The sequence below is a fragment of the Tupaia chinensis genome, unplaced genomic scaffold, assembly GCF_000334495.1.
Source record: "Tupaia chinensis unplaced genomic scaffold, TupChi_1.0 Scaffold000305_1, whole genome shotgun sequence".
Taxonomy (NCBI): Eukaryota; Metazoa; Chordata; class Mammalia; order Scandentia; family Tupaiidae; genus Tupaia; species Tupaia belangeri.
The window spans coordinates 3,264,060-3,281,852 of NW_006159795.1; the positions used below are offsets into that span (position 1 = coordinate 3,264,060).

The 17,793-nt window shown below is 37.5% G+C and overlaps 1 protein-coding gene across 1 annotated transcript in view; it reads right to left on the minus strand.

Moving 5' to 3' along the window:
* Nucleotides 1-17,793, minus strand: part of PLCB1 (phospholipase C beta 1) — a 336,512-nt gene that overhangs the window by 234,514 nt on the left and 84,205 nt on the right. Inside the window, exon 8 of the mRNA XM_006150922.3 lies at nt 14,963-15,109. Within this exon, the coding sequence (XP_006150984.1) occupies nt 14,963-15,109 (147 nt within the window). The remainder of the gene's footprint in view (nt 1-14,962; nt 15,110-17,793) is intronic.

A 17,793-nucleotide genomic window follows, 5' to 3' on the forward strand; every position in this document is an offset into this window, starting at 1 on the left:
CATGCTGATAGGCCAGGGTTTAAACTTTGCTTGGTCATGTTTGATTCGGCTTCTTCTGTGCAGTGCCTAAACACTCACTGTATTATGGGGCTGACTTGAGAGAGTACTGTTGGAAGGAAAGGCTGTTTTATTACATACCTCAGACCCTCTATAATGTTTATCCAAGGCAAAAATGCTTAGAAAAGCTAAACATCCTTTTACATTTTTTTCTTTCTCTCTTTCTTTTTCTTTTTTTTAGAATGAGACTTTATCTATGGGGCACATGTGGTCACCAGGGAGAGAGAGAAACACAGAGACAGAAAGAGAGAAATCACCCTCAGGGGGTGCAATCCCTTCTCCTCTCAGGATTTTGGGCATGCATGCACATGCACACAGTGAGTTTTAAGTCTCTGGGTTCAGGATTTGCACTGTAGTTGATTACATGAGATTCTAGTGACATAACAATTACACCACCTGCTGGTCACCGTTTCTATTTCTTTTTTTTTCATTCAGATTTTTGACACATGCAAAACATGTGCATTCACCTTAAGGAGAAACAGTGACAGGGAAAATGAGAAATCAATCCCCAGGGGGAATGGCAAAGCCACAATCCCTTCTCTTCCATTCTCCTCCTGAGATTTTAAATATTCATGCACACATGCCTGGCATGACTTTTCAAGCTGCTGGATCAAGGACTCAAACTGCAGTTTGCCATGTGAGAGTCCAGGGCCTTAACCACTACACAACCTGCTGGCCCCTCCATATTCTTTTACTTATTTATTTATTTTTAGAGAGATTTTGCTATAGGGCACATGCACTCACTGGAGAGACAGAGACAAAAAGCAAGAAATTACCCTCCAAGGGGAATGGCCATGCTGTAATCTCTTCTTCTCCATTATTCTCTCAAGATCTTGGGCACACATGGACATATGCCTGGTGTGAGTTTTAAGCCACTGGATCTGGGAATCAAACCACAGTCGACTATGTGGGAGTCCAGTGACGTAACCATTATGCCATCTACTGGTCCCAAAATTCTTTTTTTTTTTTTTAGAGAATTATTTATTTAATTGATTCATTCATTTGTTTTAATTTGACCAGAGAGAGGCAGAGAGAGAGAGAGAAAGAGAGAGAGAGAGGAAGAGAGAGGGAAAGTAAAAAACCAAGCCACCAGGTCCAAGACTTGATCTATGGTCAGTCATGTGGGAGTGTCTAATGCTTTAAGGACCATGCCACCTGCTCGTCCTCCCAACATTCTTTTAAAAAATATTCTTTTTGTAAGAATAAATAGAAATTTAGGGCCAGCAGATGGTACAGTAGTTAAGTCACTGGACTCCCGCATGGCCAACTACAGTTAGAGTCCTGAACCTGGTAACTTGAAACAATCTGGATGAATATGTTAGGTTCCCAAGATCCTGGGAGGAGAATGGAGGAAAAGGGGTTATAATACAACCATCTCCCCTGGGAGGTGATTTATCCCTTCCCCTCTCATTGTCTTTCTCTCTCTCCCTGCTGAGCACATGTGTCCTGAGGCAAAAGTAAACCTCTTAAAAAACAGAAATTTAATGAAAGACATTTAAAAATTATTTGCTAATAATGATAAAAACTGACAAAACCAAAAAGTCCTAAATAAATGGGAAGACATACTATGTTCATGGAACAGAAGAACATAGTTTTAAGATGATGTTACTCTCCAAACTAATTTACCAAGTAAATTCTTATTAAAATCTCACTTAGCTTCTTTTGTTTTTGTTTTTGTTTTTGTTTTTTTTTTACAAAGGTTGGCAAGCTGATTCAAAACTTCATATGGAATTATAAAGAATTCTGATTAGCCTAAACAATCTTGAAAAATAAGAATAAAGTTGGAGAAATTTGTCTTCCTAATTTTTTTTTCTTTTTTTTCTTTTTTTTTTGGAGAGGTTTTTGCTATAGGGCGCATGCGCTCGCCAGACAGACAGAGAGAGACATAGAGACAGAAAGCGAGAAATCACCCCCCAGGGGGGATAGTCACGCCGCAATCCCTTCTCCTCCATTCTCCTCTTGGGATCTTGGGTACGCACGCACACGCGCCCGGCGTGAGTTTTAAGCCACCGGGTCCGGGACGCGAACCGCAGTCAACTACATGGGAGTCCAGCGACATAGCCATTATGCTAACTGCTGGTTCCCAACACACTTCCTAATTTTAAAACTTATTGAGGCAGAGACTGGCTAAAGAGTTAGGCATTAGGGAAGCCATAATGGAAGGCTGACAAAAAGAAATGACTTAATGCTAGCCAGCTGAATTCTGTTCTTAGATAATTTACATCTCCCTCTTCCCTGACCCTTGCCCTTCCAGGACAAACCATTACAGACCTCCTCAAAGGACACATAAAATAATGAGTAGAGTCAAAGTCTGGATCCTGTTAATCTCTTAACTCCAGAATCTACGCAGGTCTGAGAAAAAAAATCCACCTGGGCCTGATGGAAATAAGGAAATAAACAGAGAATGGTACCAGAGAAAATTACTGGTGCCAAGGGACCAAAATTGCACCCAAACTACAAGGCTAAACAATATAAACTCTTTGTGACTATTAACTAATACTTTCTTGTTAAAAAATAAAAAAGGCCTTTACAAAGCTTAAGGTTTTTGCCATACGGGGGGGGGGCAGTACTAATTTGAGAGCTTTAAGATAGAGATACAACAGTTTAAAAGCAGCTCAGTTCTCACTAAGTTACTTGGTCACAAGAAACAGTTTATAGCAGTAACTCCATGGTAATCTAGGCAGCATGACCTAAACAAAGGCTTTTTTTCCCACCACTGTCCAGGAAGAAGGTAATGGTCTTTCATGGTTCCAAGCTTTTAGACAAAAAAAGTCTCCTGACCTTTATACCCACTACAAAATTAGAAAAAACAAAAAACAAACAAACAAACAAAAACCAGACCCATCTAGCATTGTAATTCCCCACCACAAGAGGAATGTATGCAAAAGCTTCTCTTGAGAACAAGCCTGAACAAAACCCTCTGACCCAGATAAAACTCCCTCACCTTAGCTCCTCTTTGGCAACCCATGTTCTGGGACCCATTCTCTGCCTTGGACACTCTGTTCTTCCCTTTTTTCTTCGATAAATTCTCCACTTTGCTATCATGTCTCTGTGTCTACATTTCTAATTCTGTGTGAGCATGAGACAAGAATTGGGTTCACTACTGTTCCTGAATTGGGTATTGGGCTCATGCACCCCCTCTTCCTGCATCATTAGTATAAAGCTACAGTAAACAAGACAGTATGGTACTGTCATAGAAATACACATAGATTAAAGAAATGGAATTGAGAGTCAGAAATAAACTCTCAGTTTATGGTCACTTGACTTCAACCAATATTGCCAAGATAATTCAATGAAGAAAAAAATAGTCTTTTCAGTAAATAATGCTTGGACTACTAGTGTTTATAGGTAAAAGAAAGAGGATGGATCTCTACCCCATACCATATACAAAACATTAACAGATATTGGATCAAGCTCCTAAATAAAAGAACAAAATATACAAAATTCTTAGGACAAAACATAAGAGTAAATCTTTGTGACCTGGATTAGCCAATGGTTTTGTAGATATATCATTAAAAGCACAGACAACAAAAGAATAGATAAATTTCAAAACTAAAGCTTTCATGTCTGGAACTGAAATACCCTACTATAGTAATGAGAATTATAATAATCAAGTCATCTGAAAGGACTCAGTGCAGGAATACATAGAACATGGAAGCCAAACTGCTCCTTATTCACTAAGGAAATCAGTGCAAGTCACTAATTTTTTGTTAATTAATTTTAAAAGATTATTAACAAATAACTTTTGAGATAAGCCTATTATCAACATACAAACTGAAATATGGTTTTCCGTATTAAAGATTTTCTTTTATTTATACACTGTAAGTCTCTCTTTCTCTCTCTCTCTCTCTCTTTTTTTTTTCCTGAGAGGCTTTCACTATAGGGCTCATGTGTTTGCCAGAAAGACAGAGAGAGATAATAAGTGAGAAATCACCCTCCCAGGGGGGATGGCCACACTGCAATCCCTTCTCCTCCATTCTCCTCTTGGGATCTTGGGCATGCACGCACACATGTCTGGCGTGAGTTTAAGCCACCGGGTCCAGGATTCAAACCACGGTCGACTACATGGGAGTCCAGCTACATAGTCATTATGCTAACTGCTGGTCCCTTCGCTCTCATTTTTTAAATAGCTAGTTAAAAGATGGCATGCTGATGAAAACTGTCAAAATGACTTTCAAATTGAGAAAAATTTGCCCTGTGGAGACACATAGGACAAAGAAAATGGGATTAGGCTTACTTGATAAATTTTCTTTTTCCATGCATAACACCAACCATCAGCATAATAAAAGAATGACATTCTTTAGTTCTATAGAGCCATAGTAAATTCACTGTAAGGTCTATCAAGTAGGTTTACATAATCACTTTTCTCCATTGGAAAAATAGGGCATTTTTAATACAAAAATGTGTTTGCAAAAGCAGAAGTGCTGATAAAATAGTCTAGAAAGTTCCTAGTGTTGGATAATAAATTTGCCATTTATAATTGCCTCAAAGTTTATTGTCATGGCAAAGACTTACAAAGGTCTTTGCTGCATAATGGACAAGGAGACAATGAAAGTGAAGGGGGAAAGATAAATACCTATATGCTATTCCTAAACTTGCTATTTTAGCAAAAAGAAGAAATATTATTAGGTCAACTCATTAAAAATGCTTGCTTTTGCAATAAATTGCACTAATATTGAAGAACAGAGCAGATTATTTCATGTACTCTCTAGGGAATTGTTTTCGTGTATTACTGACTGTACTCAACACTGCTACATATTGTACAATTTCTGAATCTATTTCATTAATACTGTGTTGGTTGTTATTAATTTTGGTAGAAATAATGCCATGGTTTTATAAACTAGATCAAGTTTAACAGTGTAGGTAAATGAATCTCTAACCTATACTAGAGTGTATTGTCATTAAAGTTCCAAGGACTTTCTAGAAACATTTTTTTGAATTGACTTGAAAAAAAATTTTGTCATTCAAAGAACAATGAAATGAAATTGATGTACTTTTTGGGTGTCAATTTACTGATTTTATTATTATTATTACTATTGCTATGAAGATGATGATGATGATGCCAGGGGCCACATACTTGCTTCAGGAAGAGAGTAAAAATGAGAGAGAGAAAAGGGGGAGAGAGAGGTAGAGAGAGAAAAATCTCTGTCTCCAAAAGGATCTTAATCATGCTGCAATTCCTTCTTTTCCAATTCTCCAGCCTATCAGGACCCTGGGCATGAACGCACCTTTATGATGTGTAAACTGTTGTGACTGGGACTCAAACTCTGATTGGCCATGTGGGATCTGGCTTCCTCTGTATAGTACTTAACCACTGTGTTATGAGGCCAATGAACATTTTGAAAGACATAGTAAGACATGGGGTTGGGTTTGTGAGATGCAATGGAGTCCGAAAAAACCCAAAGAATGTGTGTTTGTGTGTGTGGGTGTGTGTTTATTATCCAACACTTAAGGCCAACATAATCCCTCCAAGGTAAACTTGTTGGTCATTCTTAAAATGAGCAATTTTATTAGAAAAGGAAGTCTCCCAGAGAAAGTATATTTTGAGGCAAACCACTTTCACCTATAACTATGTATTATGTAGGATGCATATTAGATTCTCTGTACATTTTACCTCATTTACAGAGATTTTTTTCAACCCTATATATTATTATCCTCCATTATCTTTTTTTTTTCTGCCTAAAGATTCCAAGCTGTAGGAATGTTCTTCTCTAAAATTCTTAATTCCTTATTATCATATCCCATCTACCCATCATTATATATATACATATATATATTTACTACATTCAATAAATATAGCTACTCAGGCCAATTGATTGCTGGGGGTTGGGAGATAATGAGTGCCATGAGTCATCCAACCCTTGGCATTTCTAAACCCAGTATTGACATCATCTCTGCCTAGCCATGAACACCCTCTGGAATACATTCCAGGACCATGATTGAATCTGGAAGCCGAAACTCTATCTCAGATTAACTCATAGTGCTGCCTCAAGTTACAGCTCTATAACTTTTCACTTGACTGCATTCATTTTGGGTGGCTGGCTACAGTCACTTGAGCTTTGTCTCAGATTACCCAAGGCATCTAGGGAGAGGAGAAGCCAGAAAATTGAAAATAACAATCCCTCTATTAACACAGGCTTCTGAGGAATTTCTCATTTTGCAAAGACTGATGACTAATTGCCTATTTTTATGTTTACTGTATCTATTGTCTCTTCTTAACCTCCAGGGTCAGAATGTTCCAGAATATGATGGATTTGTTAACTCAGTGGCCTTCTTGAATAAACATTGTCTCCTTCAATAATAAAAATGAGAACTATTTATCTTTTTTAATTGTATGACAGCCATTCAGGACATATAATCCCATAGCTACACCTAAGGGAACTATCTAAAATATAAAAGATGTGTTGTTCATCTTGACCATCTCTAGAGTCATCCATTTGATCTGATCTCTCTCTTTCATAGTACCTGCCTGCTGCCCCAGTGAGACCATGTTTTCTTGAACATATATCCAAATATCATTGGATGGTTTAGGTGTGAAAATATCTGTGGAAGAACCTGAAGTCATTCCCACTCCAGGGAAAACAACTTTAAGCGCAAAGCTTACTCTTTATAGAAGCAGTGTTGGTACATTTTCCCAAACACATTCTCTGTGGAAGGCAAAACAATGGTTCCTGGGGGGTAAAAAATGACATAAGACATATTCCTGAAAATGAAAGAGAAGGTTCTTGTGTGACAGGAAGTTAAAACTTGCCAAATCCTACACTTCTGTTTGTCCTTTCTTTGTCATCTTTCTCTTTCTCCTTGCCGATACAGTATGTTATTTATATTCTGTTCTGCTCCAAGGTCCTCTTGTTGGCCCTGATGTAATTTTGATTCTTCTTAGTCAGTCTTGGACTTCCATGGCCCATGCTACTGATTAATGTGGGCACTTCTGTGTGGTGTGGCTCTGAGCTATATGTGTAAGAGGGTATAAAGTCTATCGGGTGGAGGGAGGTGATTCTGGGGAACTTCTTTGGACATTTTTCTCACTCTTAGAGAAGGCCACAACACAGGGACTTTCCCTGTGCTCTGTGTGTCTCTCACTTCTTAGGGAAGTAATACTTAGGGTACACAGTCATTTTGAAACCATAAAGGGACCAAAAAGATCTAAAGCACCTGGGTGTCCAGAGACATTAATGAATTAACCAACCCCAACCACTGTGTCTCTGGACATCCTACAATTTGGAACATATACATAAGGAGAGGAGCTGAGTAATAATTAGACACATTTATTCAGATAACTCAGTTCATCAGGTTATTTGCAAGAACTAAAACATCAAATTTAATTTCTTTTTCTAAGCTGAATAAGGATGCTAATTATTCAGAGCCATACCACTCTGCTTTGCCTTTGTCTGTGGAAGCATTATCTTCCAAATGGTTTGGAGTAGGAGTCACCAACCCCTGGGTGGTGGACTAGTACCAGTCCATGATCTGTTAGGAACCAAGCTGCACAGCAGGAGGTGAGCAGTAGTTTGGCAGACAAAGCTTCATCTGTGTTTACAGCTGCTCCCCATTGCTCATGTGACTGCCTGAGCTCTGCCTCCTGTCAGATCAGTAGCAGTGTTAGATTCTCATAGAAATGTGAACTGTGTTGTGACCTGGCCAGGTGAGGGATCTAGCTTGCATGCTCCTTATGTGAATCTAATGCCTGAGGATCTGAGGTGGGGCTAAGGCAGTGATGTCAGCACTGTAGAGTGGCTGCAAATGCAGCATTTCGGTGAATTGTATAATTATTCATTATATATTACAATATAAGAATAGAAATGAAGTGCACAATATATGAAATGTGCTTGACTCATCCCTGAACTACCCTCCCACCCTGATCTGTAGAAAAATGTCCATTTAGATTATGAGAAGGTTTATAAAAAGCTGCACAAGAAGAGGAGGAAATAACTGGATTCTCTTCTGTCTTGGGAGGATTTTTTTTCCCTGAGTCATAAGGGTGGATTCCTCAAGGAAAAAAACCAATAATTTAAAACATAATCACTACTGGCTGTACTGCCAAGACCATTCAAAACCCTGGAAAATGACCATTGTAATTAAAAACCAGCTCATTCTGTGCATATATTTCTCTCAATGATCTGATTTATTTTTCCTTCTGGGCATCTTAATATTCAACAAAGGGGCAATAATGAGTAGAGAATAGATGTAATCATAATACATTGCTAAATTGATTGGTTTTCATACTGTATATTTAATTTTTAAGGTCTCTTTGAGTGCTCAGAAGAAAACATTCCAAATATTGACATTCTCCTTATTTGGACTTAGACTGGCACTTTTAAGTAATACTAGTTCTTTTTTTTTGAGAGAGAGATTTTTGCTATAGAGTATGTGCACTCACCAGAAAGATAGAGAGAGACAGAGAGACAGAAAGCGAGAAATCACCCCCCAGGGGGGATGGCCATGCCACAACCCCTTCTCCTTCATTATCCTCTTTGGATCTTGGGCATGCACACACATGCACCTGGTGTGAGTTTAAGCCACCGGGTCCAGGACTCGAACTGTGGTCGACTACATGGGAGTCCAGTGACATAGCCATTATGCCAACTAGTATTACTCCCAGTAATACTAGTTCTCAATGCTCCAAGAAAATAAGTAGTGAAAAGGGGGATGTATGGCTGATCACCTTAGTGATTATGAATCTCTGATCCTTTTTTCCTATGTTCAAGGGACCAGCAGATGGCATAATGGTTACGTTGCTGGACTCCCACGTACTTGACATGTGGTTTGAGTCCCAGACCTGGTGGCTTAAAACTCATGCTGGGTGGGTGTGCATGGGGGCCCAAGATCCCAAGAGAAATATAGAGGAGAAGGGATTGCGGAATGGCCATCGCCCTTGGAGGTAATTTCTCACTTTCTGTCTCTCTGTCTCTCCAGTGAGTATATGCGACCTATACCAAAAATCTCCTTTGAAAACAAAAACTAATAAACAAAAAAACACTCTGTAGTAGATGTTAACTTTCCTTTGCACCCAGGACTTCCTAAATTTGAAGAGGAAATCTTTCCTTTCTGCAGGAAACATTCCTTACAGGAAATAATATTCCTATAGATAAAAGTTTCCACTCCGCTGGAAATGCCTACAAAGCATAAAATCTATTTTCTATGTAGTGACTTGATAATGTAATTGAATTCAGTTGGGTTAGGCATTGGTTACATTTCTATCTTCTAACATTCTTTATTGGCTTTGGGGAATTTGAATTTTTATACCATACATGTTTGACCAAAGGCCTCTTGAGAAATAGGAGTTCCATATTAGTTTTATTTATAATTAAAACAATGATACTGCTAATAAGATATGAAATGAAGCTAATTTTTTTTTGAGAGGTTTTTGCTATAGGGCGCGTGCGATCGCCAGAAAGAGACAGAGAGAGACAGAGAGACAGAAAGCAAGAAATCACCCCCCAAGGAGGGATGGACATGCTGCAATCCCTGCTCCTCCAGTCTCCTCTCAGGATCTTGGGCACGCACGCACATGCACCCGCGTGAGTTTAAGCCACTGGGTCCGGGACTCAAACTGCGGTCAACTACAAGGGAGTCCAGCGACATAGCCATTACACTAACTGCTGGTCCTCAATAAAGCTAATTTTTTGTCCATAAGTTAAAAGAGAATTTCAGGCAAAACCTGAAGAGCCTATATTAACATTTCTATGTAATTTGGTTTGTTTACTAGTTATAGAAATTCTTCTGAATTCTTCTACAGAAAAAGAAAAGACTTTGGTATAAGGACAAGGTAATATTGAGAAAAATTAGAAAAAAAATGATAAGAAATTATATATATGAATCAGGAAGTGATGATATGAAACCCTTGCACATAAATTTGGAAACAGTTATCAATACTTTCTTGGTCAAAAATAACATAGCTGGGGTTGTCAGGTAGCATAGTGGTTAAGGCACTGGACTTCCCATGTGGCTGACTGTGGCTCATGTCCCAGACCTGGCAGCTTGCTTTCTCACTTTCCCTCTCTCTTTCTGGTCAAATTGATACTACTACTAATAATAATAAATAAAACTAAATAAATAATTCTTTATTATTATTATTAATTAATTTTTTTTTATGAGAGGTTTTCGCTACAGGGCGTGTGCGCTCCCAAGACAGACAGAGAGAGACATAGAGACAGAAAGCGAGAAATCACCCCCCAGGGGGGATGGTCACGCCGCAATCCCTTCTCCTCCATTCTCCTCTCGGGATCTTGGGCATGCACGCACACGCGCCCGGTGTGAGTTTTAAGCCACCGGGTCCGGGACGCGAACCATGGTCGACTACGTGGGAGTCCAGCGACATAGCCATTATGCTAACTGCTGGTTCCCAATAAATAATTCTTTAAAAAAATATAGTGTGCAACTGGCCCTGTGGCTTATTATTTGTAAGAGCTGGATCCCACATGACTGACCACACAATTTGAGTCCCAGCCTGGTGACTTGAAAAACATGCTGGGCGTGTGTGTGTGTGTGTGTGTGTATATGTGTATGTGTGTGCTTCAAATCTTGACAGCATGGGGACCAGCAGTTAGCGTAATGATTATGTTGCTGGACTCCTGTGTAGTCGACCATGGTTCGAGTCCCGGACCTGGTGGCTTAAACTCATGCCAGGTGTGTGTGCCCAAGATCCCAAGAGGAGAATGGAGGAGAAGGGATTGCGGCGTGGCCATCCCCCCAGGGGGTGATTTCTCGCTTTCTGTCTCTCTGTCTCTCTCTGTCTTTCTGGAGAGTGCACGCGCCCTATAGCAAAAAGCTCTCAAAAAAAAAAAAATCTTGACAGAATGGAACAATGGAGAAGAGACTGCAGGCATGATCATGCCCAATTAGGGAGTGCTTTCTCTCTCTGGCTAGTGTATGTGCCCTGTGGCAATGAAAAAAAAATTAGTATGAACCCTTCTCTTTCCTTATAGCCCAAAATTCCACATTCTGAGAACTATCAGCCATTAAGATGCTAACACTCCTGACACAAATAGAGTCAAATTATCTACCACATGTGTGCTTTCCACGTTATAGAGAGGGAGGGAATATGAGTGACTTTAGAGAAAGTAAGTGAACTAAAAATTCTTAGTGATAAGACATTTAAAAAATTGTAGAGAAAAATTTAAACTATAGTATGTGGTTTTATTATTTGTATTAACATTGATTGGTTTTCTAGAACTACTGAGAAGTCAGGAAAGCAAGTAATTACATATAATTTGTTAGGAAACACAGTTGGAGAATCAAAAATATAAGTTAGAAGATAGAAATAGAAATATCTATGTGAACACATGTCTTAAAAAGGAAAAAAAAATTTTTTTTTTCCTCTGCCCAGTGAAATGGTCCCAAAACAATGTTTCATACTATAGGTTCCAATTAGGGTTACTCATGCCATTGTTTTTTTCCACCAAAAGGACCCCAGGTTCATCAGGGAAAAGACTGATTCCATGTCTGAGGCAGACATGGAATACTAAGGTGAGACTGGAGGATCTTTATGTACCAGAAGCAAGGACATTTTCAAAGACCAGTAGGTCATGTCATGAGCACACTGATGCAAGTCTACCAAGGGCTCCCACTGATCATAATGGAGACAATTTGAACATGAAAAGGAGCATAGTGGCTGTGGGTGAATGAACACCCATAAAATCCAAAAGCTGTAAGTCCATAATGTATGCAGAAAGAGGAATAAAAAAACCATATTCTGAAAGAAGGTGAAAAAAATAAGATATTTATCAAATCAGTCTTCATTCCATGCAATCATTTTGACATTACTGACTTATTTATCATATGATCAATAATATACTAACATATTTAAATACATAAATCAAAAGACATTCTGGACTTAAAAGGATTACTGAAAAATCACTCTATATTATGACTTTCAAGTAGATGAACTGTATACAATACCCAAAACTCAACTGGATATAATTTAAGTATTCATAAGCGTGTTGTGGTCTTAAGTATATGATGAATGCAAGATTCTCTCATGTGCTATGATTTTTAAAGTTATCCTTCTTTGGATTTAGGTTTTGACAAATCACATACCTCTTTGAACTTGGATAAGAATAAAGATTATATCTATAATTTGAACCTCTATGTAAAATTAAATATTCTCTTCAGTTATGAAGGTAGGTCACAAGTCACAGTAGTACTAACAGGATCTGTGACTTTGTCACCAATAGAAATCATAGATAATTTCATGTAATGTTTGAATTGTTGCAAATATTACAATGGATTGATTATACTAATTTTAAATTACATTAATGAAAAAGTATATTATTTCATCACAAAACTGTTCTGTAATATTTGATAGAATTTTCCAATAGAATTTATTTCCTTTTCAATTCTAGGTACTTTATTTTATGCATTTAATATTCTGAGAAGGGTTCACAGGCTTTACTGGATAGCCAAATAGGTCAATGCTACAAAATAAAATTAAGAACCCCTAAGAAGGAAAAATTTCCTCTACAGAGGCTTATAAACATGATTGAAAGCTGCAAAATTTTAATAGTCGGCCTAAGGAACTGAGTCCAAAGAAGTGGACTAAGTAAAAATTCCCTGCTTGAAATTATAAAATAAGATTGAAAATTCTTTGATCCCCTTTCATCAAGAGTCTATGTTCTCTCTTTTTGAATCTTGGTAAACTTCTGTTTTAGCAAATAAAGAAAGAACTGACATTATGGAACTTCAGAAGTGCAAGAAAGTAATTAAGCTTCCTCCTTCTTCTCTGGGACACTTGTTTTTATAGCTCTAACCTGATATAGTAGATGTAACCTTATCCTGAGCTGCCATACTGTGAGGAATCCCAAGCTGCATGGTGATACCTCATGTAGACAACTGGGTTATCAGTCCTAACTGAGCCCACCCAGCCTAAGTGTCAGACATGTTGGAGAAGCTTCCAGTTGATTCTAGCACTCAAGCTGTTGGAGTATATCTCTCTCTCCATTCTCTTCCCAGCTGAAGAGTAAAACACCATGGAGTAGAGATAAGCCATTCCCCATTATTCACTATCTGACTCCTTGACCCACAGAATGTGGATCGAAATAAATGGTGGCTGTTTTATGCCACTGAGATTTGGACTAATTTTTCATGCACCAATAGATGACTAGAATAGACTTTAGGATGAGCCAAACATAGACATACTGGGTCATTGGGTAAGTCATGATGCATTTTTGCATAGAAAAATATGTCATGACTTTTCAGACGACAGGCTAGTTAGTTTTGTGGCATGAATCTTAGTAGATAATATCAGTTGGAACAAAGAAGGCCACAAGTGTCCTGAGAGCCTTCCAATGAACATGTAGAACGCTGAATTGCAGTTGAACTAACTGTAGAGCTCAGAGGACATGATTTTGACTAGTCAGGATCAAATTATATGGGCTCATCCTAAAATAGCTCATTCTGGCTCTCTGGAAGATACACTGTTTTCTCTTTCCAAGACTCCTTTCTGTTCTAAGATGTTTTTCACCTAGTGTGGGATACCAGGCCAATGCCAGACTCAACCAACAAAACATACATTGAACTCAGAAAGGAACAGATCTCCTCAAGGAATTCTAAAGAAAGAACTGCTTAGTTGTCAGATGACTGGACCATGTGAACATTTCTCAGATACCTCCATGGTTATCTGCTTCCTGGATCTCCTTTGTCTTTATATCTATATCAATGCTGATCTATCCTGTAACACAAATCCCCACCCCTGGACAAAGAGCACATCCAATCACCCCCAAGGCATGTAGAGCATCTATACAGCACACAAATGCCAAATGAGACCCCAGATTTTGGTTGGGTTGTGAGTATTTAAGTCTTGCTCTCTTACATATATTTGGATGGTGAACTGAGTGAAGTAAAAGAATGAGAAGGACTTTAAAAAGCTTATTTTTTTGCACCAACAGATTTTCTACAAAGACTTTTTAAAACTTGTGATTAGAGATCTGCAATACAGAAAGTATTCTGGAAGAAACATATGAATATTTTTCTATTTAATAAGCTATCAAAACTCTTGGCATTGCTTAATTAGGATTAAATTGGAAAACACATTGTTCTGACACCAGGTGTGTGTCCATGCATGGCCAAAATCCTAGGAGGTAAAAATAGAAAAGAAGGGATTGTGGCATGGTCATCTCCCTTGGGTGATGCTTTCTACATTTTCTTTTTCTCTCTTTCTGGTGAGTGCCCATGCCCTATAGCAAATTTTTAAAAAATTAAAATGAAAGAAAATACATTATTTTGTTTTCCTATTTTATTTACATATTTACAATGATGTATATGTTATCATTCACAGGCTGATTTTTTGGTCTGCAGCCCTTTCCCACCTTGAGCAAAAAATAGTTCATCTTCAGCAGAAGTTATTAAGGGCTTCAGAGCCCTTCTATAGAACAGAGTCTAGAGAAATAGATAGGAATTGGAAATGGCTTGAAGTTCTATTACAAAAATTCTATTGATCTGAAGATGTCAGATATGCAAAAAATTTAGAAGACTTAAACATTTAGATTGGTTGTAGAGAAATAATGACATTGCTTCACAAACCCATGGACATGATCACTTATGGGTAGAGACTCCAGTAAAGGAAATCCCTGAGTTCTAAAAGGCATTTCACAGGAAATGGAATAAAATATACTTCCAATTATTTTTTTTAAATATTTATTTAGTTTTATTGATTACTAGTATTATTTTTAAAATGTGCTATAGGGCATGTGAACTCACCAGAGAGAGAGACAGAGAGAGAAAAAATGAGAAAATAAGTTGCCAGGTCTGGAACTCAAACTGTGGTTAGCCATATGGGAATCCAGTGCCATAACAACCACACCATCTGCCGGCCCCAACATTTTTAATTCTGACCAACAGAAAGAGGAGGTTGGTGAAATGTGCTGAGACTGGCTAAAGTAAATGAAAAAAATACATAAATTCATACCTGTGAGGTAGGTGTTGTGTGAGGAATTAATGAAATAGTGAGAAAGGGGTTGAGACATGTCTTCATTTAAATCCAGTTTCTCAGGTGAAACGACTCCATTTTCTTCTCCACTTAGATAGCGCATAAATCCATCCACTGATATCTGCCCTGGAGGAAATGAAGAGTTAAGAAGAATGTGAATGCATTCTTTTTTTGGGTTGCTGAAATTGATAATATCATTTTGCTTTAGTTTTTTTTCTTTTTGTAGAAAAGTCTGGTGGCATACATGGTAGAAGTCACAGCTGTGCTTAAATATGGATAAACAATAATCTATGATTATGTTGTTTCATTACAATTATCTCCACATGCCACAGAACATGGAGAAAAACTATAGTTACCTGACCCCCACTGACTGTTTAGAGGACTTACATAACTAAACGCCAACCTCCTGTTTTCAAATATAAAAATGAATATCAATTTTATGAATGAACACCAAAATGTTATTGGTGCTTATCTCTGAGTGATAGAATTTGAAATGACCTTCTAAACATTCTGTTATGAACATGTTACTTTTATAATTAAATATTTATATACAAGTGGTTTTATTATTTGCAATGAATTGAGAACATTTTCAAATAGTCAGCCTTTTCTTTGAGACAAAAAATAAAAATGATCACAACTGCATCTTTTCTAGGACTAAAACAGTGACTGCTATAAAAAAGCTATTTAAAATAATGTTACTACAAATGGAAGAGATATGATTTCCATTTTTAGTTTACTCCGATTCTACTTAGAACTTTTTCGTTTGTTGTAATCTTTCTTACATGACTGACTAAACATTGAGATTTTATTTTCAGCTTTATTGATGTATAACGGACAAACAAAATTATACAATGATTACGTTTTGGTGTTTGGCCTTGGGTGTTTTGACCCTGATATTTTGGATCTCTATATTAAGACAATTCTTTAACAGTAATTTTTATAGATATCTAGAGAAAACCATCTTAATGATTTTAGTCCATTTTCCCAGTTTGTTGTGTTAGTTTTAACAATCAACACCTCAAGCCATCAGCACATTTTTGGATAGTAAAGATGTCACCTGGAGATGGTGGAGGGTAGCATTTCTTTTCTTATTCAACTAGTTTTGTATTAATTTATAATTGCTATATGTTGATGGATAAAATAGTAGGATATGAGATAAGCAGAGAGAAAAAAAGAAAACTTTTGTAAGCACACTTATCTTCTACTCACAGAAATAACTACTGTTAAAATTTTGGTGTGTATGTTTCCAGAAATAAAATGTGGATGTGTATAATTCTTTTACAAAGATGCAAACATATAGGTGTCCACACAAGTATGTATAATTGTATATATAGTAGTCGTCTTTGTTTATATTAACTGAATACTATATTATGAACATTGTGGTGTGAAAATAGATTCCATGCAGATAAATATTTAACTATAGCATATGAAATACATAGTGATTTGTATTTTATACATTGCAAACTAGAACAAGACTATTGTAATTGGTCATTAAAATTGTTCCTCATTATGACATAAAGGGGCAGATAGTGGTGCAATGGTAACATGCCTGGACCTATGTGAAAAAGGTTACTGGTTCACGTACCAAGTACACAGGTGCATGCTTGCAATTCAGGCCTGCTTGGAGTAGGGTAGATGGTTGTGATGGAAAAAATAAACTAATATATTTTAAAAATAGACATGAGAGACCAGCAGATGGCAGAATGAATACATCTCTGGACTCCCAAGTATTTAACTGGGGTTTGTTTCCTGGATCTGGTGACTTGAAACTCACACTGGGCATGTCTAACATCCCAAGAGTAGAATGGAAGAAAAGGGATTATAGTGTGGCTGTCCCCCTGGGGGGCAATTTTTCACTTCCTGTCTCTCTTTCTCTCTCTGTCTTTCCAGTAAGCACACATGCCCTATAGCAAAAATCTCTCCAAAAAAAAGACATATCTAATAAATCTAACTTGAACATTATTTATTTTATTTATTTATTTTTAAAGAGAGACATTTTGCTATATGGTATGCATACTCATAGGAGAGACAGAGAGAGAAAAGGTGAATCACTTCGCAGGAGGGATGGCCCAACCAAAATCCCTTCTCCTCCCTTCTCTTGGGACTTTGGGTACACACACACACACACACACGAGTCCAGTGTGTTTCAAGTTGCCAGGTCTGGAACTCGAACCGCCATGTGGGATCTAGCACCTTAACCACGATGCCACTTTTTGGCCCCTATTTATTTTTGTATAGTAAGGGATGAGCTATAAGTAAATAGGAAGCTCGTGTTGACTACAGACCATAGTAAAAAAATTGCTACATCAAATAAATCTCTCAAGGTGACTGATGACTACTTTTCCCAAATATAATAGAAACATTAGAGCTGAGTTGCCTTTAATACTGTCTAGATTTAGGTAAAAGAAAGAAATTTGACTACTGGCTTTTCCAATGAGAGGAACTGTTAAAAGAAGACTCTTTCCAGATAAACTTACAGATAATTGATTTCATCAAGCATTGCTTAAAAATTAACTTTACCACCTACCTTGATAATTTTAATAATGATTTAGAAAGTTCTAAGAGAGTCTTTTGCATTGGAAATGAAAAACATGACATAGTTTCTTATATTGGTATGAAAATGTGGAACCAATATTTAATAGATACTATGTTTTATACTTCTAAACAATCATCACCTAATGAAGTGATCATTCTGATCATGCTCAATTGATAAGAACACTTAGGGTACTGCTGTTGATGCCTTCACTTAAAAATTCACTTATAGTGGGGACCAGCGGTTAGCATAATGGCTACGTTGCTGGACTCCCATG